Below are 24,341 nucleotides of genomic sequence, written 5' to 3' on the forward strand. Positions count from 1 at the left end.
TGTAGGTTGAGTAAGGTGAAACCCAAATCACATGAAACCCAAATCAAAACGGAGGGGAAGCATATAGACTCCTAAGTGTGCGCAGCAGCAGGAGCTTCATTGTTCCCTCCCTTTTACCTTGTGCATTTTCTCAATCCTTGTTAGGTCATGTACTTGGCATGGAAAGGGGCAACTTAGAGCTACTTAATGTCATTTAAAAATTTTGTTTTATTTTAAAGGTTACTGTATTAATGACTAAGAAATGTACAGTTACTATGATTTTAGTGTGTCATATGTAAGTCATATTCTGCTGTTTTATTTAAGATTTTTTATACTGGTATATAAAACTGTTTATATAGTTTAAATAGTCTGAAGAACACTTAGAGCACCTTAGAAAAAGAGAGACAAGATTAAAAAAATGTATATATACGTGCAATTCATCACTGATGACTGTTCAGTTACTTCAGTACAAATCACACCTTTAGGCTGCAATCCAACGTACATTAACTCACAGCAACAACTCCCACTGAAGGAATACATACCATAGTTCCATGTTAACATGCATGGAATCTGACCTTAAGATACATCTATTTAATTTCAACTATAAAGGAAAACACTGAGGGAGGTGTATTCATATCTCGACTTTAGTGTCTGAACAAATGCCAATGCAACCAGTGTGGTGGGGCAGATAGAACATGTGAGATTCGGGGTCATTCAGATCCCTTCATAGTCACAAGTTCACCATTGATTTTTATGCATATTAGCTTAACTGACTACACAAGGTCTTGCAAAGTTAAAATAGATGGAGAGACCACTATATGATATCCTGAGTTTCTCAGAGGAACAGTGTATTAAAAACATAGTAACTAATTAAATGTGTGATTAAAAGCAAATGGGGGGAAACAACCCTGCAAAACTGTCCCACGTCCAAAGGAGGGAAGGAGCACCTGCCTTGCCAGACCAGAACAGGAGATACCTGTCCAAGGCAGGTTGAAAAAAGACAAGGTCTGGAGTCCTTTCCCCATCCCTGGCCTGCCAAGGTGTGGCTCCATCCTCTTCCTCACTGCAGCAAGACCAGGCAGTAATCTATTTATTAAATTCGAGTTCTAAACTTCCCTTCCCTGAAATAGGGTTCAGGGCAGCATACAACAAAAGACAGAATACAATAAATAGTAGAAATCAAGGCAACATTAAAATCCTTTAAAAACAAAACAACTATAAATCCATGCTGGAGTGGCCCTTTCCCGTACTGTGGGGGTCAGAGAGACTCTTCTCAGTGGGTTTAATGGATAATCCACTCCATGTGTAACATATATATGCATACACAACACAGGTTTCATTTATACCTGATACACCTGCCTGCACTATGCTGTCTGGGGAAAATTCTCATGCTCATGAAAATGGCTGCTTGGTGACCAAATTAGGCTTGAGAACCCTACTAGTAGATTTTGACCTACCTCTGTCCACCACACGAGCCACCGAATCTCTCCTCCCTTCCCCACTGTCCTAACACGGTCTGTTTCCCCTGGATCCGTTCAACGAGCTCCGCTCACCGACACCCCCCCCCCCCATCTAAGCGCCCCCATCAGCATCTCAAGCAGCTTTAACTGAAGCCTTGAGCGCCTGGTGGTTACCCAGACAACCAAGTTCCTCGCCACCTTCCGCCAGAGCAAGCTAGGAAGGGGCGGTGGCCTCGGCTCTCTCACTCCGGAAGCGAGCGAGAGACAGCCAGCGAGAGAGGAGGCGCGATGTTGGTTGGCGCTGAGCCGGAGATTTTGCTGCAGCAAGCCACTCAGAAGCGGCTAGAGAAGTTCGCCCAGCTAAGAGGTGCAGTTGGGCTGCGCCGGGGCAATGGGGAGGGGGCTTGGCGCTGTACGGCTGGCTTCTAATCAAATTCATTTGCCTTGGCTCCCCACCCCGACTTCAAGTGGCCAGCGCAAGGCGATCGTAGTCTCTTTATCCGGGAGGATGGAACGACTTCCAAGCAGGGCCATTGCCAGGATCTGGAAGGTCGGGGGGGGGGGGGGCACTCATGCCCTTTGGTACCCCACACAACCTTCCCTTTCCTCACTCCCCACCCTCCCTCCCTCCCTGCTGCTCTCCTCGCCTCCTTCCCCGCCACTAAAATAGTGAGGGGCTGGGGGCAGAAGCAGCCCCCAGTTTCCGGCATGAGTTAAAGGGATCGCAGATCAGCCGAGACTAACGCAGGGGAGACTGGGGGCTGCTTCTGTCCCTGCCCGCTCACAATTTTAGTGGCGGGGAAGGGAGAACCGCTCTCTCACCAGACTTCCTTCCACGCCACTAAAATAGCGCATGGGGCCAGGACCAGAAGCAGCCCCCAGCCAATCCGTAGGCCAGTGGGGTGCTGGGGGCTGTTTCTTCTGCCCCCGGCTCCACGTGCTATTTGTGGCATGGGAGGAATGCTGGTGAGAGAGCAGCCTCCCAGCAGCTCTGGTCACCTCCCTCCCTTCCCCGCCACGGGCCGGGGACAGAAGCAGCCCCCAATCTCCAGTACATTAAAGGGGCCGCGGATCAGCTGGGGGTTGCTTCTGCTCCTGGCGCCACTCGCTATTTTAGTGGCGAGTAAGGAAGGCTAGTGAGAGAGAGCGGCTCTTCCTGCCGCTCTCGTCGCTGCCCTCCCTTCCTGTCACTAAAATAGCACGAAGGGCCGGGGGCAGAAGCAGCTTCCAGCCCTCAACTGCTCCGTGGGCTCTTTAACTTAGGCGGGGTGCTGGGGGGAGTCCTCGCGGAAGTCGCCGGCAGCCCTCTCGGAGGTGCCGCTCAGGCCAGCCGCCTGCTCCACAAGCCCTGCATTGCCCCTGCTAATGCCTGCACCACACCTGGCGGCGGTGAAGTTGAAAGGGAACCCCAATGGAACGCGGCGCCCTCAACGTTCGATCCAAAAGAATACAACCTGACAGGCGGCTCTGTCCCCTCGGCGTCTTAAAAGGGCACTGGCTTTGGGAGGGGGTAGGTGTCCCCAGCCGGGAATTCGAGGAAATACAACTCAAAGCGAGCTCCCACACTCAGGCCGTGCGCAAGACCCAGGCAGACGGAGCCTGTCGGTCTCTGAAGAAGTAACTCAGGAAAGCTACCCAGTGGGGGCTGCTTCTGCCCCCCCCCCCTCCGACCCTGCATGCTGTTTTAGTGGCAGGAAAGGAGGGCAGTGACAAGAGCAGCAGGGAGAGTTGCTCTGGCTGCCAACCTTCCTTCTCTGCCACTAAAATAGTGCGCCGGTGGGGGCAGAAGCAGCAGCCAGCACCCCAAGGGCGACTCTGGCGCTTCAAATGGCCATGTTTCCAACCCTGTTCAGTTGCAAAACTCTCCTTTTTGTCGTCTACACTCTTTTAGACTCCAGGTCCAGTACACTTCTGAAGGGTCCATGGATGAGACAAATTAAATGGATCAGAAACATGTGATAGCATGTTTTAATAGCCTAATAATGTCCACAAAAAACCAGGGGCGGTGGCCCTGGAAAACAGCGCTCCCGGCACCTGGAAGGGAGTGCCTGCCTGACCAACGCAGAGCAGGAAGTGCCTAGCCAAGGGGGCTGGGCTGGCTGAGGCGAGTCTTTACAGTTCCTTACCGGGAGGGGGGCACTATTCCATTCCTCTGGTGGCAAAGCAAGGCTGGGAGGGGCAGTTGCAGAGATAGATCCAGGTGGGCAGCCTGACAAGGTGTGCGCATGCACTGTAGCTCATATCTTGAATAAACTTTGTTGGTCTTAAAGGAGCCATTGGCCTCAAAATCTGTTCATGGCTTAGGAAGTAAAGGGTATACTAAAAGGAATGACAGGATTGCCCGTTGGAAACAAAGGGAGAATCTGGAAGGCCCATTGCCAGGAATGCAAATTGACTTGCATGGATTCCATTGAAATACATTACAGCACAAGATGAGTTGCAAAGAAAATGTGGAATGGATTTTCCATTAAGTTACCTGGGCCCAGATAGAATACTCTGGGACTGGAATGACAGGCTGCCAGAGTGGAGTGACAGGTGCTGGAAGTAGCGGAAGTGTTCTGGGACTGGAATGACAGCCCTTAGATCCAATTAGACATCATGTGTCAGAGCTACAAGATGAAACATGGTAATAATCTCCAGTCTCGTTAGCTCACACTCACTGAATGAAGCTGAGGTGCATGCCCAGTGACCAATGGACTCCAGAGCAGTCAATACAGAGAAAATCACTGTGTTTCCTACCCTGGCGGTAGAAAATGTGTTCTGGGACTGGAATGACAGGCCCCAGAGTGGAATGAGAGTCCCTGGATGTAGATGTGTTTTGGGACTAGAATTGCATGCTCCACGGTGGAATGACAGGCCCTGTAAGTAACAGAAGCATTCTGGGATTGGAATGACAGGCTCCATAGTAGAATTACATTCCCTGGGAGTAGAAGAAACATTCTGGGACTGGAATTACAAGCTCCAGAGTTGATTGTCAGGCCCTAGAAGCAGCGGAATCATTCTGGGCCTGGAAGCAGCAGAAGTGGAATGGAATGACAGGCCCTGAAAGTAGCAGAAGTGTTTTGGGACTGGAATGACAAGCCCCAGAGCAGAATGAACTAATTAACTGCAGCCAGGTACTTCTCAGCTGCCTCTCTTTTCATGTCAAGCAGCAGCCTGGATGTTGCGCCTTACCTATCTCTAGATAAGCCTGTTCTCTTTTTCGGGGGTGGGGGGATGAGGTGGTTCCTGGCTTTGCATCATGTCCTGCAGCAGTCCTTGTTTGTCTGCACCAACCATGCTATGTCAGAATAACAAAGCAGTCGCAGTCTCAAAATGGTTAGGGACCCCTGAGCTAGAATACAGGATGGGATTTTTCAGAGGTGCTCTGGGTCACCGGTGAATAGAGTGTGCTAAAGTGTGCAAGGAACTCAGGCAGGGTGTGAGACATAATTGGAACATGGAAGTCGAAGGCAACAGATCTGGAAACTAGAACTGGTAGGGGGACAAGGGCAAGACTGATAATTGACAACACAGAGGAGGTGGCTCACATAATAATAAATTTTAATTTATATCTCACCCTCCCCACCGAAGCAGGCTCAGGGTGGCTCACAAGACATAGTACATCATACCATGATAAAACAATAAAATTCAAAGCAATGACAATTAAAATACAATTACATATAAAACAACATTAGATTAATAATTTAAAACCACAATAACATACTATGGTGCTACAGTCTTGATGTGCATATAGATCTCATTTTTATGTTGAAGCAATGGTTCCACCTTAAAAGGCCAGTTGGAAGAGGACAGTTTTGCAAGCCCCACGGAACTGATTAAGGTTCCGTAGGGGCCGCACCTCCTCTGGTAGCTGGTTCCACCATTGGGGTGCTGCTATCGAGAAGGCCTGTTCCCTTGTCGCTTTTAATTTGGCCTCCTTTGGCCCAGGGATCTTCAGCAATTTTTTTTAATTAGATCTCATCAACCACATGGATTTGTAAAAAAACAGAGGAGCTGATGGGCAGGATAATTATTGAGGTAGAGCTAATTTGGCAATAACTATACACCTTCCAGAAATAGTAATTAAAACATAATTCAACTCTATGGTTTGTGATTCCAGTTGCAGAACACTGACTCTGCTCCCAGGACACATCATTCCACGCTAGGGTCAGTCATTCCACTCCCAGAGCACTGATTCTTGTCCTAGGGACCGTCATTCCACCCTGGATGTTGTCATTTCAGTTCAGAACATTTCTGCTACTTCCAGGGGCTGTCATTCCACCCTGGGGCCTGTCATTCTAGTCCCAAACACATTTCCTACCTCCCAGGACTGTCATTCCACCATGGGTGAACATAATTACAGTCCCAGAACACTCCTGGTATTTTCAGAAGCTGCCATTCCACTCTGTGCTCTGTCCCACCAGTCCCAGAACAAATCTAGCCCAAGGGACTGTCATTCCACCACGGATGGGCATCATTAGTGTCCCAGAACACTCCTGAAATTCTAAGAAGTGGCCATCCCATTCTGTCCTGTCATCCAAGTCTGAGAACACATCTCCTACCTCCATTGACTATCATTCCACTCTGGGAGCTGTCATTCCAGTCCCAGAATGCTTCTGCCACTCCCAGAGGCTGTTGTTACAGGCTCAGAGCACTGAGGCAATTCCTAGGGACAGTCATTCCACTCTGGGGCTTGTAATTCCAGTCCCAGAATGCTTTTGTTACTTCAGGGCCTGTCATTCCACTGTGGGGGCTGTTATTCTAGTCCCAGAGCACATCCGCTGCTTCCAGGGCCCGTCATTCCACTCTGGGGCCTGTCATTCCAGTCCCAGAACACTTCTGCTGCTTCATTTCTTCTCCATCCAGCACCTGCCATACCACTCTGGGGCCTGTCATTCCAGTCACAGAACAGTCTATCTGGGTCCATATAGCTTAATGGAAAATGCATTCCACATTTTCTTTCAATTTGTCTTGTGCTGTATTGTATTTCACTGGAGCCCATGCAACGCTATTGGCATTTCTGGCTCCCATTATTTCCAATGGGCTTTCCAGAGTCTTCCATTGTTTCCAATGAGAGACTCATTCCTTTTAGTACATCCCCAAGGCAAGAACCCATCCCTTTATCTCACCAGGGCACTTGCCCCTCTTTTACAACCGGGGTGACCCTGCCTGGGGTAGTTGTCCCTGGGACCAGATGGTGCCAGTGAGGAGGAGCGGATGCATCTCCTGGGCCACTGGGACTTTTTCCCCATGGCTTTATGGCTAGTTTGTTCCTGGCAAGGAGGCAACTATTAAGTTCTTCTTTGTTATGAGAGGCATTACTTGACAGCTGACAAGAGCTTCAGAGATTAAAAGGGTAGTGCGGGGCTGAGGCTGCAATCCTATGTACCATTTTCTTAGAGCAAAGTCACCCAAATATAGTGGGTTTACTTCTGAGCTGTGACTTGTCACACATTCATAATTTGTGTCCAATTCTTTTAAAAACACAGGGTTTATATTCTGATAAATGCAAGTGCTTATAATGCAACAACAGAGAGAAGATGAACAGCTTTTATTTCAATTGGCTAATTCCTCTAATAGGCTCATGCCCGAGTTTGAGCTCTCCCACCCCTATGCATGTGAGAATAATTTCATCCCAAATCAGTGCTCCTCATTATCTCCTGCCTGAAAACACTGAAATGCAAGTTACAAACATAGGAAGGAGTCCTGCTTTTGACAGGCGGTCAAATGAGTAAGAATTCCTCCTTGCCTGAGGGAAGGAATTATGTCTCAGTACAGCTTGTGTTTTCTTTTTATATCTTCTGATGTTTATGAGGGGAGGGAGCAGTTAACTCTCAAACTATAAATCTTGGCTTCTTCTCCAATAGGTACCAGAAAAACTTAAAAATAAAAGCAACAAACCTCAGCAAAAGGATCAAGAGAGGCCACTAAAGTGTCTCTTTTCCTCAGGCAAGGAAATATTCCTACCCTTTTGAAATGCAAAGGGTAAGGTGAACAAGAGAGCAAACCTAAGCAGAATCCTACTCAGGTCTACTCAATGGTGCTTGCTCCCAGTAAAGTATTCTGAGGATAGTGCTGTTCTTTAAACAAGGCAGTCTCTTTCGCTTTTTGGGAAAGCAGAGAAACATGTGGGTTTCCAGAGAAACTGAATTTGTAGCCAGGCACCTAGTCATCATTTGTCCCCCTTGCATTAATAAATTACATATCCAGGAAGGCAACAAAATCTTCTCCTTGGTGTCTTCAAATATCCTTTACCAGCTTTTGATAAACAGCTGTAATTTTTCAAAGATAATCAGTCATTGATGGATTTTGTTCACTTAAGTTTTTTGCATACTTGAATTGCAGCAAACACTAAGATCGTAGGAAACCTAGATATTAAGGGAACTGAGGAGGCTAGATTGCTATGGATTGTCAGGATACAGTTGATTCATATGTGATAGCTCACACATGTGATGCTGCTCAAAATGCTTCTATGTTGCTGTATCTTCATATGGGTATTTTAACATTTTCTACGCACATGATCTGAATTGCATCTCCATCCAAGAGGATTGGTCAGATAGGTGAGAGATAAGCAAATACAATAGGCCGTAAGTGCCACAATACAAAAGCATTTATCAGCCGCCTTTTGTGTGAAAGGCCTAACATAATCTGTTCTTAGCAGAGTTGTCTTTCCTATCTATTGTGCAAAGCACTCAGACCTGTATGCTTTAATATGTGGGAAACACAAGATATAGGGAAGGACTTAAAGGATAATTTATTTATTATTTATGTCTTGATACTTATACCAGAGGACCCCAACCCCTGGGCCACATGTAAGCTGAAATGCCCTCAAAACGAGGTTGGGGAATTAGTTAGGTGGGCACCTGGCTCACTAGGGATCTTTTCACCTATGTATACAAGATTAACCAACCAGAGAGTGATGTTTAAATAACGGACTCTAATTTAGTAAAACCAATTATAATTTATTAAGAAAAATATAGTCTTCCATACAAGATAAAAATACACATCCAATCACACATACAGTCCTGGAAATATAGATAGATCGATAGGGGAACATAAAGAGTAGACACACAGGGTAATATTACCTATCGTAGTCTTCGCGGAAGGCTCCAATAGCGACAAAAGAGGGAGTGGGTAAGGGACCCAAATCTGATCAGGAATCGGGGATGGATCTATGCAGCGGAAGGTGGGATACTGATAGAAGCACACATGAGTGGAGTTGGATCAGAGGTTAAATAGACTAGCTTAGACCCTCAGGGGCTGGGAGGTAGGAGGGAGGAGAAAGGGGAGGCTCTGCAATGACCAGGAGGGCTGGACTATTGCAGAGCCAATAGCAAGTCCCTTGGTGGCGCCCAGTTGGGTACCTGCTCTTGACCAATGAACTTGCCTGGGTCCTGTGTACCTGAAAGAACTTTCAGATTGAAACAGGCCGTGGGGCAGGCTCCAAAGTGACAGAATAGAAGTGATTACTGGGTGGGGAACACTTAAGATTAGATGGATTTATCTGAAATTTTACATCAAAATTGCAAACATAAAACTTCAACCCATGGTCTCATATAAGACCCACTAGAAAAAAAACAAATATGAGGGAGAGAAAAACATTACCAGGGTAACTGCAGTTTCTCTTCCTAGGCACCTAGAGGCATGCTGTTGAACAAAGCAGGATTAAGGTGAACTGAACCTTGAGATGCCAGCTCCAGGCTGGAGAGTCCTGAAAATTTGGATTAAATTTGAAAATCACAAGGCATGGAGTCCATTTCCTTGGACACTTATTTCCTCCAGAGACGCTAGCCTCAATGTACTGGGGTAAAGGCTACGATTTTGGGAGAGACCTCCAGGTCCCACCTGGAGACTGGCAACCTTACAAAAACAAAGTAGTATGCACATCTTCCATCCAGGTATTTCTCTGGCTAGAAGAGGCTGTCTCTGTGAGAGACTGCAATATTAAAAAAAAGTTTGGTAATGAAAAACTTTTGAAATTATATCTTTTTAGACCCAAAATCAGGAGATGAGAATTCACAATAGCACAAAATATCTCAACTGTATTTCCACCACCACCACCACCCCCCTAGATGTGGAAGGTGGGGAAGGTTTTAACAAACCAAAATTCCTTCCCTCTTGGATGAAGTGAAGGCTTAGCTTAACAAAAGGCTAAAACAGATACAGTGGATTTGGCCAGTACTCTCTTATCTGATCCTGATAAGTTTTTACAAAGAAAGGTGGAGAAGAGGAAAATAATGAGCTTTCTGCCTGGGTGGGGCTCAAAATTGTAACTCTTTCCAGTTTCTTTAACTCAAGCTGAATTTGGCTGAGTTTATTTCAAGAGGGTCTGCATGAGATTTGCCAATCAGTACTACATTAGTTGTTGCTGCTCCTGCAGCTGGAGGTTCTACTTTCTGTACTTTCAGATTTAAATTACAGACTTGCCCATTTGAGGTTAGCGGTCTTGTGTTGCTGTGACCTTTGAAAGGGAGAGGCAACACCTCTTATGTTACAAGCACTGAATTTTATCTTTTCTGAGGCTGTGCAAAAAGCTTTCCTAGCCAGCAATCCACTGGAAGATACTGGGACAAAAGGTTCTTTACAAGAATGGTGGCAAACAAAACTATTGTTCTTCTTGCCACTGGCTAGTTATAGGTCTATAAGAAGATGAGGCTCTCTCTCAAAGACACTAAGTTGCTTGTACCTTAAGACCTGAGATAAAAATTTAATTTTTCAGGGCAATGCATTTAAAACTCTATTCCTTTGCCTTAGTTACTTATCAAATCTTTCCATTGAGCAAGAGGGAGAACAATTAGCATTTCTTCCTGATGGAAGAGTGCTGAGCATTTGCAATGCTTTAGCCAGCTCTATTTGGGCTAATCAGCAGGCACTCTGTACAAGCTCAGAGGCTATACCATTTAAGATTCATGGAACTGAGGCAATAAATATTTTCTGACTTTATACGCGAGAGAGAGAAAGATGAACTTGGGAGTTTCACAGATTTTCATTCAGCCAATTTGAAAGTTAAAATGGTCAGTTTCTTACATTTTGCTCTGAAAGCTTTGATTTAACAAAAATTAGTTCAACCTCTCTTTCTCAGGTACTTGATTCTGGCATTTTAAAGGGTTAAACTGAAAATATTACATCAAACTCCCATTACCCTGCAGAGAAAACTAACTCTGCAGGCTGGAACCCTTGCTGGGATTCCAGGAGATCTCCAGGCCTCACCTGGAGAAATGGCCTGGTCTAATTGTAGTCCAAGTCATTGCTTTTATGTTTCCTTCTTTAGTCAAGGGAAAAGGTGTCTTTGTTACCTTTAAACCTTACAAAGCCAGGTCTCTCTGTTTTAAGAGGCATTCAAGTCTAGAAGTTAGATTTTCCTTTGGGAGGGGGAGGTTCAGAGACAAAGGAACCTTGCCTGCCTATGTGGGACTATCATTCTCTGAAGTTCCACAGAATTCTGGCTTCAAATTCCCCAAATGGGATGAGCTAAGGACAGAAAATTTCTGGCGTAAAGGGCTGAGGCTTGTTCATGTAGGAGTGTCTGAAGCAAGTCCTTTCTAAAAGGAATACCTTGTGCCATAAGTGTGGAACTCTGCATAGGCTCAGAGGCCACATTTCCTTCATGATTCTGGGGTAAGAGAACTGAAACAGGGACTGTTTTCTCATTTTCATGGGGGAAAGAAGGCTGGGGCTGCACAGCTGGGTTTGCCCCGCCATATTTCCTCTTATCCAGCACTTCCAGAATTTCCAGTCTCCTCTCTGTGGCCCTGCAAGACTCCAGAACATTTTGAAGGAGACTGGCAGTTTCCTTTTCTTTAACACTAGCTTCTAACTTTTGCTGAAATTGCTAAATCTTTTTCCTGAGTAGGATTTGTAAGTTTCTCTACCCTTTCTTTATTAGGGAAATCTTCCACAGCAGTAGCCTTGGGGAAGCTATCTCCATTTTCTGCAAACCCTGTGGCTTTGGGAGCCATGTGCCCTGGTGGCTTCATGGCATCTGAAAGGGCAGTAAGTAGCACATGTGTGGGCTGCTTATCAAACTGCCTCATGTCTGCTCCAGTGGCTCTAAGCTAGGACCAAGCTGCCATTCTGACTTTGTCTCGAGGGGTCCGCTGGGCTGAGTGAGGACAGGGTTGCTCTAAGGCTGACTGTGTCTGCCTAGGAGCACAAGCCTGCTTATGGAGGGGAACCCTTGGGGCAAGCTGGGGATGGCAAGAAGAGCTGGAACCAAGGCCATTGTTTTCTGGCCTTCTAGGTGCGGCTGGAGAGTCTGCGCTGAATGATAGAGCGGGAGCAGTCCAACCCACAAAATAGAAATGCTCACTAGAGCCGTTCACACAAAACTCAGTCACTCATTCATTCATACAGTAGCCTAACTAGCAAGACTTTCTGGATGGTGTAATCTCACGTCTGGCTATGTGGAGACACGTGTGTCGACTCATGTGTGTTCACACAGTCAGGGTTTGCCAACGCTTTCTCCACCAATTTCTGTAAGCCGAAATGCCCTCAAAACGAGGTTGGGGAATTAGTTAGGTGGGCACCTGGCTCACTAGGGATCTTTTCACCTATGTACACAAGATTAACCAACCAGAGAGTGATGCTTAAATAACGGACTCTAATTTAGTAAAACCAATTATAATTTATTAAGAAAAATATAGTCTTCCATACAAGATAAAAATACACATCCAATCACACATACAGTCCTGGAAATATAGATAGATCGATAGGGGAACATAAAGGGTAGACACACAGGGTAATATTACCTATCGTAGTCTTCGCGGAAGGCTCTAATGGCAACAAAAGAGGGAGTGGGTAAGGGACCCAAATCTGTTCAGGAATCGGGGATGGATCTATGCAGCGGAAGGTGGGATACGGATAGAAGCACACATGAGTGGAGTTGGGTCAGAGGTTAAATAGACTAGCTTAGACCCTCAGGGGCTGGGAGGTAGGAGGGAGGAGAAAGGGGAGGCTCTGCAATGACTAGGAGGGCTGGACTATTGCAGAGCCAATAGCAAGTCCCTTGGTGGCGCCCAGTTGGGTACCTGCTCTTGACCAATGAACTTGCCTGGGTCCTGTGTACCTGAAAGAACTTTCAGATTGAAACAGGCCGTGGGGCAGGCTCCAAAGTGACAGAATAGAAGTGATTACTGGGTGGGGAACACTTAAGATTAGATGGACTTATCTGAAAAAGTGACAATAGAGAATCAAATATTGACCTAGGTATTCCCCGGATTAGACAAAAGACTTGGCTCTGGCAGGAGATGGTCTTCCTCTTTTTCTATCTTCTTCCTGGCACCAGTCTTTGTCCTGGGTTTCTTTAGACAAAGGCTTGAGTGGTCTGGCAGGATCCATGCCTGGATAAGCTTGATTGCCTTATGCAAAAGCTGAAGCAGCGGTTGGATATGAAGTCAGGAAAACAAGATGGATTCTGGTGGTGTTAGCCCTTGGTTCATGGAAACAGGCTGGAAACTGTTTGCTTGTACAGTTCATGGTGGCATGGTTTAATTTACTGCAGCGGCCAAGACTGGGCACACATGGAGTAACTGGAGCACGTCTGTAGTTCTGGCTAACACCCATCAGAGATGTAGAATGCAGCTGCAAAGCTGAGGCTTATAGTATCCACATAAGCCTTAGAAATTGTAAGCAAAGTCCACTTCTTAGAGCAGATGTGTGAGAGTCAAAACTCCAGGCACCCTGGCAACCATACTGGTGATCACGATGTCCATATGTATGAAAAGTAGGGGGCTTTCCTTACACACAGACAGGCCATGGCCTGTTAGCAGCCGGGCCATGAGTTGTATAATTATTTCATTATATATTGCAATGTAATAATAGAAATAAAGTGCACAATTGTATCATCCTGAAACCATCCCCTTCTTCCTGGTCCGTGGAAAAATTGTCTTCCACAAAACTGATCCCTGGTGCCAAAAAGGTTGCGGACCACTGCTTTATACCATAGCGGACACTAAGTAGCATACATCATTCACCTGCCCTCCATTTTATTCTAACCCTGTGAGATAGGTTGGGCTGGGAGAATATGACTGGCATAACAGTAAGTCACAGCCTCCTTTTTTCTGAGTGCATTGATACTTGTTAAAACTAAGAAATACACCCATGTTATGACTTGGAAATATTATTTTTGTGTAGCTATCTCTGTGTTAAGTGCTGTCAAGTCTTTTCCATCTTATGGCAACCCTATGAATCAACATTCTCCCAAACATCCCATCATTTAGCAGCCATTCTCAGATACTGCAAATTGAGAGCTATGGCTGTTTTTATTGAGGCAATCCATATCATGCTGGGTATTTCTCTTTTCCTGCTGCCTTCAACTTTTCCTAGCATTATTTTCTAAGGCCAAAAATATGCATTAGAAGCAAATACATGTAACTTTAGTCCTTAGGCCACTTTCTTGTTTTAAAAGCTAGTCTGAAAAGATGTAGTTTATAGTAGAGAGGAATGGAAATGTAGGAATGTGATACATATTTTTATTTTAAACCTCTGTAGAAAAAGTTGCAAAGAAGTTTGTATGCAATCAAAAGCAAGATTGCTCAGAAGCAAGCCTCACTGAGTTCAATGAATCTTACTTCCTAGCCAGTGTGTTCAAAATTGCAGATACAATGCAGAAAAATGGTGTCACATCAATGGAAAATAATTTAGTGGCAAAAGGATAATAGGTACAGCAAACAAATATATATTGTACACTGTGGTATAGTCCGTGCTCCATTACCCCTTTATAAAGCCCATTCCTGAACCAATCCATTCTAGTTTTGTCCTTTTACCTTGTTTATGGAATGACAGAAGGATGGGAATCCTTCTGACATCCTCTGGCATACCACTTCACAAGGTGGGGACCACAGTAGAGAAATCACTTGTATGGGTGGTTAGACTTGCCAACTTCCAAGTAGTAAACATAGGCAAAAAGCCATGAATATGAATAACTAATAAACTGTATTGTCTATTTGAGCCACATATATGATAATTTACAACCATACACTTATCATAAACACAGGAGAAATACAATTGATAACTTCTATTCAATAAAGTGCATATTATATACCTTTTTCTTCTTGATACGATGAATAACAGCAGTTTCCAACTCCTTACAGCAAAAGTGCTTGTGCTGATCCAATAAAGTTTGAATAAAGTCTTTCAAGCTTCAGATAATGTAATGCTTGTTTGATGATTTTCCCAAGATGGAATGGATATCAGCAAGCCTTTGACAAATACTACTGACTTGTGAATTTGTTTCTTGCTAGTACTTCCTCAGAGAGGCATAATATAAGTCCATATCACTTCAAAATAAGCAGCAACATCTCAAGCACCAATCTTTGGAGAAAGTAGATTGAAATAACTTTCTCCGAAGATTGGTGTTTGAGACGTTGCTGCTTATTTTGAAGTGATATGGACTTATATTATGCCTCTCTGAAGAAGTACTAGCAAGAAACAAGTTCACAAGTCGACACTATTTGTCAGAGGCCTGTTGATGTCCATTTCATCCTGGGAAAATCACCAAACAAGCATTACATTCTTTGAAGCCTAAAGGACTTTATTCAAACTTTATTGAATCAGCACAAGCACTTCTGCTCTATGGAATTGGAAATGGCTGTTATTCATCACAACAAGAAGAAAAAGCTATATAATATGCACTTTATTGATTAGAAGCTATTAATTGTATTTCTCCTGTGTTTTTGGTAAGTGTAAATTATATATATGGCTCCATAAATAGATAATACAGTTGATTAGTTATTTATATTCACGGCTTTTTGCCTATGCTTGTAACTTGCACACCATTAATCTCTCTTGATTGTTAACTTCCAAGTAGTAGCTGGAAAACTCCCGCTGTTGCAACTGATCAGTTCACCTGGAGAAAATGACCACTTTCAAAGGTGGACCCTGTGACGTTAAACCGACTGAAGTCCCCCTCCCCACACACTATTCTCCCCAGACTCTGCCCCACCATATCCAGGTATTTCCCAAACCATAGGTAGCAACCCTAATGATTGTTGCAGGATGGGACCTGAAGAAGATCCTGAACAAATGAGCAAAATATAGGAAGAAAGATGGTCCTGCATATATAAGGGTCCAAGACTATGCAGGGCTTTGTATGTGGTAGTAATTTGAATTGATATGGGGTTGCCCTTAAAAAGGTGGATTGGGAAACTGGAGAAGGTAGAGAACAGGTAGTGAGAATACTGTCTGGAGTGTTTAATAGAAATCATACCATTCCAGTCCTTTCTGTCTACACTAGCTTCCAGTCTGTTTCCAGGCCCAGTTCTAGGTAGGGTTATCAAGTCTCCAGCAGCCTCCGGACGCTCTAGCAATCTGGGAGGGAAAAACTCTATGGTACCTATTCTACCATAGAGTTTTCCCTCCCAAATTGCTAGAGTGTCCAGGAAAACTATAGAATTTTTCCCGGAAACGCCTAGAACAGCCGGTACGTGATGTCACCGGCGCAATGATGTCACTCCCTGGTGACACTATCACGCCGGCAACGTCGAGGGAGGTTCCCTCCGCCAGCCCAATGTGGGCATGTGGATTGGGAATCTCCAGGGCAGGAGAACCCCCGTCCAGCCCAAAGGCTTGGCAGCCCTAGTTCTAGGTAATGGTATTGACTGCTAAAGCCCTACATGGCCTGGGATCTACATACCTTAAAGTCTGTTTCCGTATGAACCTATTCAGCCATCACAACCATCTTCAGGTGTACCAGCCATCTGAGGCTAAATGGGTGGCAACTCAACAAAGGTGCTTCTCAGTCATGGTACCAGAATTATGGAATTTCCTCTCCACAATTTCTCTCCATTGATCATTGTCTTTCACTAATAAGTGAAAAATTTCTATTTTGTCTGTTGTAACCAGGCTGATTTTCCTTCTTGTTTATTTTTAATTGTTGGTTTTATTAATATGAACTGTTTTTACAAGTTCATTTTTGTTCTTTTTAAATCATTCTCCATCTTATCGGTCAAAATTGGGCAGAAAGGTGGTATACAAATAGCTTATGTGTTTGATTATAATATATCGCTTTCCCCATGGTGCGCAGCCTTTACCAAACTACAAATAACATTCCGTGCCATTTTGCAATGGCAGCACTTTCATAGAACAGAACAGCAAAAAATTGAAAGAGTATAATGTTACAGGTAACAAAGATCAGTATAAATGGACAGTAATTCAAATTACCATATCAGATGGCTGCTGTAGGTTGAGTCTGGTGGGTTTGAGACTAAGAAAGAAATATGAGTGAGTGAAGAGGAATAGCTTATCCCACTATGTAATTACAGTTTTCTAAGAGACGTGGAAGGGATGTAGGGCTGACTGGCATGAAATGAGAATAGGTGAAAGAATGGAGGGACATGACAAGCTACACCATCTGTTCTGATAGACAAGGTAGTTGGGGTGGCAGAATTCCAGTATCTGATGGGAGAGAAAACATTTTACTAACAGCATCAACATGCTTCCAGGCCATCTCTAACCTAAGCAACTTTTCTGTCTCTTACAATAACATTCTTGGTTTCAAACAGGTAAAATTGTGCCAACTGGAGAATTCTGGGATGTAGTTGTAATAACAGCAGTTGACAAAAAACAGGAAATAGCATACCAGCAACAGTTATCAGAAAAGCTGAAGAGAAAGGAACTACCTCTCGGTGTTTGTTACCATGTTTTTGTTGATCCTCCTGGATCAAAAATTGGTGAGTTTACAATATAATCTTTTAATATTAGAAGCAAATTTCTACACAGAAATGTAAAAAAATAACATAAAAAATCAAACCACAGTTAACTGCTTCCACAGAAATTAGCAGGCCTTTTTCTTTAGCTATGACTGACTATTGGCTTAAATTTGCACATCTCTAACTTCAGTCATCTGGTGAGCAGAAACCCAGTCAATTTGTAGTTTAAATATCTATAATTTGATTAATTTTTCAGACAGACAAAAAGGTTCTCATTCTTGTGTGTATTATGACAGCTGTATCTCTTTTGCTGAAAGATTTCCAGAATGTCATTAGAAGCTGAATTATATTAATTAAATCTCCAAAAATATGTTCAAATACCATTATTATACTCCTTTTGATTTGAGCGTGTAACTCCCATCAGTATTAATGAGTCAGATGTTCTTTTGGACAATAGTAGTTAAATAGATCCATTAAGATTTATCCTAGCTTAGGTATTGTTCTTGATACCTTCTCATTCGATTTTATGGCAATTTGGATTGTGAGACTGTTTCCCTTAGGATGAGGAACTGGATGATGGTAGTTGTTTTGGTGGCAGTGCTTTGATCAGCATTATATCTAAATCCATCTTAAGAAACAGGAACATGAAATTCCAGTTAACACAGCTGTTGTCTGTTTTGTACTCCACAATTCATTGTGTTTTTATTTGAAATATTTTTGTAATTTCTCAGTGACTTCTGCTTTGATGTAAGGATGACTTGATGACTCCAGTGTCTTGCATCACAGCAGTCACTGGGTTTCAGAGTTAACAAAAAGAGTTCATAACTCACTAGTGCATCCGCATATAAGAAATCATAGTTTTCCCACTGCCAACTATGGAAGGGTCTGTATTTGCTGGGTCTCTTTCTGGTTACAACCATAATTAAATCTGGCATTTTTGCAAAGTTTTGTACAGTCATATGTAATAGTACAGCATCATTTTAAAAAAAAATTTTTTGATATCTGAAGTAAAGTATTGAAATCTACAAGCAATCAGATATTTTACATTTATGTCAATGTCCTGAAAGCAGACTGATGTATCAGAAAAAGTACAATTCTAACAGAAAGCTGCAATGTCTTTTCCCCTGTATAAAACTATTTAAAAAAAAAAAAATTGTCACATTTGTATTCCACTTGTCCTCTAGGGACTTCTAGACAAGAAATAGGTGTTCCTATTTTATCTCCACAGAATTTCTGTGAGATGAGTCAGGGCCAGGACCCAGTGACTAGCCTAGTAAGCGTCTTCATGACTGAGTGGGAATTTGAACTGACATAGATTCCAATAGGGAGAAACTTGTCAGGAAACCTATGGCAAGCTGTCCCAGTTCAGTGATCTCACATTGAAAATGTACAATATCCATTTTAACCTATTTTCAGATGTTGTTCTTTTTAAACTGAAGTATCTGTTGAAATGTTTTGTAGGAAATGGTGGATCCACACTTCATGTCCTTCAATGCTTGGAAGAGCATTATGGTGATAAATGGGATTCTCTTACTGTCATACTAATCCACTCTGGTAATCTTTTCCTTTGAATTACACTTTTCTTGCTTATGCATTTTTTTAAAAAAATCTTGAGAAAAAGATAAAAATGAAGGTGAATTGGGGTTTTCTCTGATGTAATATTACTCAAATTAGCTTGGCTTGCTTTAAGTTAAATCATCCCAACATTGTCTACTCATGGCCCAGATTCATCTTCTTGACCTGTGTATGTATAAAATAACCACTTCCATACCCAATATTTTGATCTAATATCTTATTTTAAGGCCTTTTGTAGCTCTTTACTTTTTAATGCTGATATTAGGATGATAAATATCTTGAATGTCAGAAAACTATGTACAGACAGGAAACATCCTGCTCTCAACCATCAGGTTTTTGTCTATTGTCTCTTTTGGTTCCTTTCTGTTCTCAAATTGAAGGGATTGGGAAGCATCTTCCTTTGCATTCTTTCCTGTTCATTAGCCATATCTGAAGTCTGCCCTTCCTGCATTGGAAATTTATAGATTCCAGGATGCCACTGGGGATTTTAGAAACCCTGGTGGTGACTTTGTTGGGTCTTTAGTGAAGACTTGAAATGGCAGTCCCTGACAGATTGTTGATAGCGTTTCTTCCTGGTTTCTCCCAGTTTCTTGCACTGTAATTTTCCTCAGATTTGAGGCATCTGAAGATTGTTGGGAGACAACTGGAGCACTGGTGGTGAAAAACTCCTGCTAAACCTAATAAGGCACGCTATAAAGCTCACTTGAAAGCCTGTAAGGTGTCACTACCTGTTACCATTCTGTCCTCTGAACTGCATGCAGCTCAGTTATTTATGGTGCTTCACAGTGGAGTCACAGACAAGTAGGAATTTGGCCTTTTGTTTAAAGTTTTTGTTCACTTATTTGCTTATACCATAGCTTGCCATTTATTTATTTAATATTTCTATTCCTCCTCTCTAACAATCTGCTCAAGATGGTTTACAGTAAAATTAAACAGTAAAACACAATAAATAAAAATTACATTCATCAGCATAAAACCACTGACACAGTCAAAATAAAAAGGAGGACTTCAGTCAAAAATTAAATGGATTAAGCTGCTTTAGCTCCTGCCTGAATCCATATTCCAGAGGTAAGGGGCAACAGGAGAAAATTCTCTGTCACATAGACACACATGGTGCTCTCACCTCACGCAGAAGGGGGGACGTGGAGGAAAGAGCAAAGTTAAGGAATAATGAGGAAATTCAGCTTGTGCTAACTTTTTCTCCTTGATATTTTTATGTGAATAAGACCTGATTGAAGTCTTTTAAAGTGTGTTTATGTGAATTAACATATTCAGGCACTATATATAATAATAGATTTCCTTTTTTTTTAAGGTGGCTATAGTCAACGTTTGCCTAATGCAAGTGCCCTGGGAAAAATTTTCACAGCTTTGCCTTTCGGGGACCCAGTTTACCAGATGTTGGATTTAAAACTGGCAATGTATATTGATTTTCCCATCCAAATGAATCCAGGTGTTTTGATTACTTGTGCAGATGATATTGAACTTTATAATATTGGAGAAACAGACTTCATCAGGTTTGATCAGCCTGGATTTACTGCATTAGCTCATCCTTCTAGTTTGACCGTTGGTATGACTCATGGTGTATTTGTATTGGAGCCATCTTCCCATTTGACAGAAAAGAATCAACTTGAATACCGGTCTTGTAATCGCTTCCTACATAAGCCTAGCATTGAGAGCATGCATCAGTCTGGAGCAGTATGTTTAATGAGTCAGTCATCTTCTTCTGGAGAGATGGGAGTCTCAACACTGAACTCTGAGTATGTGTATACAGATAGTCTATTTTATATTGATCACACCACTGCAAAACTGTTGTTGACATTTTATAAACAAATGGGCAAGCTTTGCTGTGAAATAGATGCCTATGGTGACTTTCTGCAGGCACTGGGACCTGGAGCAACACAGGATTATGTAAAAAATATAGAAAACATATCAAAAGAAGAATCATGTTTAGTGGAAATCAGAGAGAAAATATTTAGGCTTCTAAAAGGATTGCCTCTCAATGTTATACTGTTAAATAACTCCAAATTCTATCACATAGGGACTACACATGAGTACTTGTTTCATTTCACTTCTGATAGAAAGCTGCAATGGGAATTGGGTTTGCTGCCAAACATTTTCAGCATCTGTCCAAAGAGTGCAGAAGATTTTGAGAAATCAGCATGTATTATTCATAGCATACTCAGTCCCATGAGCTATGTTGCACCAGGCTCACTAGTTGAATACTCCAGGCTGGGATCTGAGGTTTCTGTGGGAATGAACAGTATTATCAGTGGTTGTTGTATTGATACAAAAGCACACCTACCACCAAACACATTCATAACAACACTAAGCTTGAGGATTGGTGGAGAACTAATGTATGCAAGCATGGTGTTTGGTATAGAAGACAACTTGAAAAAGAATGTAACAAAGTTGTCAGATGTGCACTTACTTCATTATTTTGGAGTCAGCCTTGGAGAATGTTTAGAGCTCTGGGGTTTGAGAGTTTCGGATCAGCTCTTTTCTGGTTACAAGTCAACTTTAGGTTTATGGACAGTTCGGATTTTTCCTGTTTGCTCCACTCTAAGTGATTCAGTGGAAGTGTCATTAAGCATTTTAAACTCGGTAAAGAACAGGTCACCTTTTCAACTGGGTGACTTGAAGCTGTTGTCTGTTGAAGAAATGCTTTGCTACAAAGACATTGAAGACATGTTGACGTTCAGACAGCAACTTTACGAAGAAATCACTCTGCAGAGACTGAAAGAGAAATCTGTTTTGTAAAAACAGTTTGAAAATGGTACAGCTTCCCTTGTTCTTTAATTTGAAGAGGATTGATTGCTTTCAGGCTTTTGAGAAATGCAGTACCAAGCAATACACACACATTTTTGTGTTTCAGTGAAGTAGAAATAATGAAACTGCATTAGCAGTGTTATTGTAGCATAACATTAATAATACAAAAAATGCAGATAAACTATTCTTTTGATGAAAAAAATAATGAAATATTTCAAATCTATGAAAAACACAAAGAGGTAAATTTTCTTGAATGTTATTATGTTTTCAGATTTTAATTCTAATGGGGAACATAACTTATTAATTAGAAGTTTGCAAGCTGCTTAAAAGTTTTTCAGAAGATGAATGGTAGCTCTAACAACACACTCCCCTACTCAAGATTCTTTGTTTTGAAGTGACCAGAAAAGCTGTGTACTTGGAAGTGTCTTTCTAAATTGTTGGTGAGCACTGAAATTTCAATAGGAAAGTTGGTGAGTTCATTCAGAACACAAAACTATATTTTATGCATGAATCAAGCTCCATCCTGACTGCCAGTTTTTCAAGGGAAGCAGAGGGGCAAAATAGACGGAAATACAACATCTGAAGCCCGGCCTTTTGAAAACCAATTTTCTAGTTAATAATATTTCATCACAATTTTTTAAAATTCTCCGATTGTAAATAATTTAAGGAGTGTTGCTTTCAGTGCAAGCTTCCTGAATGTTCTGTAGAGTTGTTTATCATGGGAATATTAGTTATATACTAGATTGGGTGGCCAACGGTAGCTCTCCAAATGTTTTTTTGCCTACAACTCTCATCAGTCCCAGCCAGCATGGCCAATGGCTGGGGCTGATGGGAGTTGTAGGCAAAAAACATCTGGAGAGCTACCATTGGCCACCCCTGTACTAGATATAACTTGACATTATCATTGCCTGTAATGTGACAAATTATTCAGGTAAAATATTCAAGAACATATTTCTTAACTAATACATACTTTTTGTGGGGATTTATGTGTTGTTTCTACTGATCTTTCCTACAAGTAGATACTGAAAATAGCACAGTCACAAGCAGTAAGTGAGCTTTTGACTTTAGTCGGCTGAATTCTGAGTGCTGAATCCAAAGGTTGTTCATCTGCATAACTCCTGGCCACAGAAGAGAGCGAGGGGTAATTTTTGCCAGTTCCTTCCTCCCTCTCAGCTCCATGAAATACTGTTCCTGGATGATAGGAGATCTCAGAACAGCATTTTATTGGGAAGGGTCATCAAAAATCCCCGTGTTCCACTGGTGGAAAATTACCTCGGGACTAACCCATCAGTAAAGGGGGAAAAACCATACATGAGTATTTTTAGACTATAATATTAAATATTTCAGGTTTTCACGGCTGGTAACATCATTAGGGTTTGTAGAATCTTTCGGGATCAAGTGCTGTGTTCTACTGGAGAAAGTTTTCCTTCCAGATGTTTTGTTCTCCGCAGCTGAAAATGAAACGTCTGGAAGGAAAACTTTCTCCAGTAGAACACGGCACTTGATCCCGAAAGATTCTACAAACCCTATAATATTAAACACAGTTACATTGAAATCACTTCCAAGGTATTTCCCATTAAATGCAACTTCTCTTTATATGAATGAAACCAAGGATACTTGTTGTATATGCCTTTCCTCCTCTTACATACGTTGCAAATAGTTATGTAACTAAAAACATCTATGGGAAGTGACACACTGTCTTCCCTATAAACCAGGAATAAGCCATGGTTTGGAGCTCTAGCTTGTAGGAAAGACAGCACACTAGTGTAAGGAGGGGGGCATAACAATGAAGTATGTTTTTCTGTGGAAGTCTTTAATTTATTTATTTATTTATTTATTTATTTATTTATTTATATTAAGATTTATACCCCGCCCTTCTCACCTAAGTGTCTCAGGGCGGCTGATTATTGAGTTGTGCATAAAGAAAGGCATGGGGAAAGACAGTATGTGAGTTGGGGGTTTTCCAGGGCTCATAGAGGATCAATTGACTTAGAAAGGAATAACTTAGTTTAGAATGGTACTACTTGTCATATAACCATGGTTAATTATAATGCCTGAACCAAGCCAATTGTATTATCAGCCATACTGAACAACCAGCTCTTCAGCATTTTCTCCTTGGTCCAGTTCACATGTATGCAGCAGCCAAGGCTGCATGTCCAAGGTCCCCTATTCTGTGATAACTGGCAATCATATCCCCTTGGCCTCCTGAAAAGCCAATTAGAATTATTGCTTATTTTTCAACCAGATTCTGCCCTAGCCAAGGAACCCTTCAAGTCAGCAGCTATGTTATACATGATGCTTGATAATGGCATTTGCGTTCAGTTGGCTACCTTTTAGAATGAAGCAGTTCAGTATAAATACATATGTATACTTACCTTTGTGGTTCTAACAATCAGGCTCATAAACTAAATCCTTTTTCCATTATTACATATTTTCTAGGGTTCCCCCCCCCACCACCACCAAATCATCCAAAGCTTTTTCATTTCAGCCGTCTTCCATGCAAATACTCATTGAACAGCTTTAACGACAAGATTGACACGTACCCTTCACATACTTTATAGAACTGGAATATTAAATACAGCATTTGAATTCAAGTAATTCAAACTGTTCAATCCTTTTTATAATTCTGTATCTGAAGAATAAGAGTTTGCTATGCATAATAACAGGTGAAAGGCTGATAGAAATTATAGAAGTATGAAATGCATGCTGTTCAAGTTTTAAAAAATAGTGTAACCTTTTCCTTTCACATATAATCTTTGTTAAGTGCTATAACCTGGATCTCTGTCCTGTATCTTTGAGTCTCAGAATTAATTTTATCACCAAGCAATTTTTGCATCCTTTCAGGCATATTGTGTGCGCACATGTTTATATAATTTTTTTGTGCTGAACCATTATAACCTTTTCATGTGACTTGCAGAAAGTTCTACTTCAC

At 42.2% G+C, this 24,341-nt stretch overlaps 1 protein-coding gene across 1 annotated transcript; it reads left to right on the forward strand.

The window, feature by feature from the left end:
* Window positions 1–1,613: 1,613 nt before the first annotated feature.
* FPGT (fucose-1-phosphate guanylyltransferase) lies at window positions 1,614–21,645 on the forward strand. The gene is made up of 4 exons (XM_060232025.1): window positions 1,614–1,806; window positions 16,922–17,089; window positions 18,530–18,622; window positions 19,956–21,645. The coding sequence occupies exons 1-4, from the start codon at window positions 1,728–1,730 to the stop codon at window positions 21,398–21,400; spliced, it is 1,785 nt and encodes a 594-aa protein (XP_060088008.1). The 5' UTR covers window positions 1,614–1,727; the 3' UTR covers window positions 21,401–21,645.
* Window positions 21,646–24,341: the final 2,696 nt, after the last annotated feature.

Source organism: Heteronotia binoei, chromosome 2 (assembly GCF_032191835.1).
Source record: "Heteronotia binoei isolate CCM8104 ecotype False Entrance Well chromosome 2, APGP_CSIRO_Hbin_v1, whole genome shotgun sequence".
Taxonomy (NCBI): Eukaryota; Metazoa; Chordata; class Lepidosauria; order Squamata; family Gekkonidae; genus Heteronotia; species Heteronotia binoei.

What these genes read in the sequence shown, in the direction of transcription:
- FPGT (XM_060232025.1), top strand. Translation starts at nt 1,728, where the DNA reads ATGTTGGTTGGCGCTGAGCCGGAGATTTTGCTGCAGCAAGCCACTCAG. An exon ending in GAAGTTCGCCCAGCTAAGAG is followed by an intron (nt 1,807 to 16,921) that starts GTGCAGTTGGGC and finishes GGTTTCAAACAG; the next exon opens with GTAAAATTGTGCCAACTGGA. An exon ending in TCCTCCTGGATCAAAAATTG is followed by an intron (nt 17,090 to 18,529) that starts GTGAGTTTACAA and finishes AATGTTTTGTAG; the next exon opens with GAAATGGTGGATCCACACTT.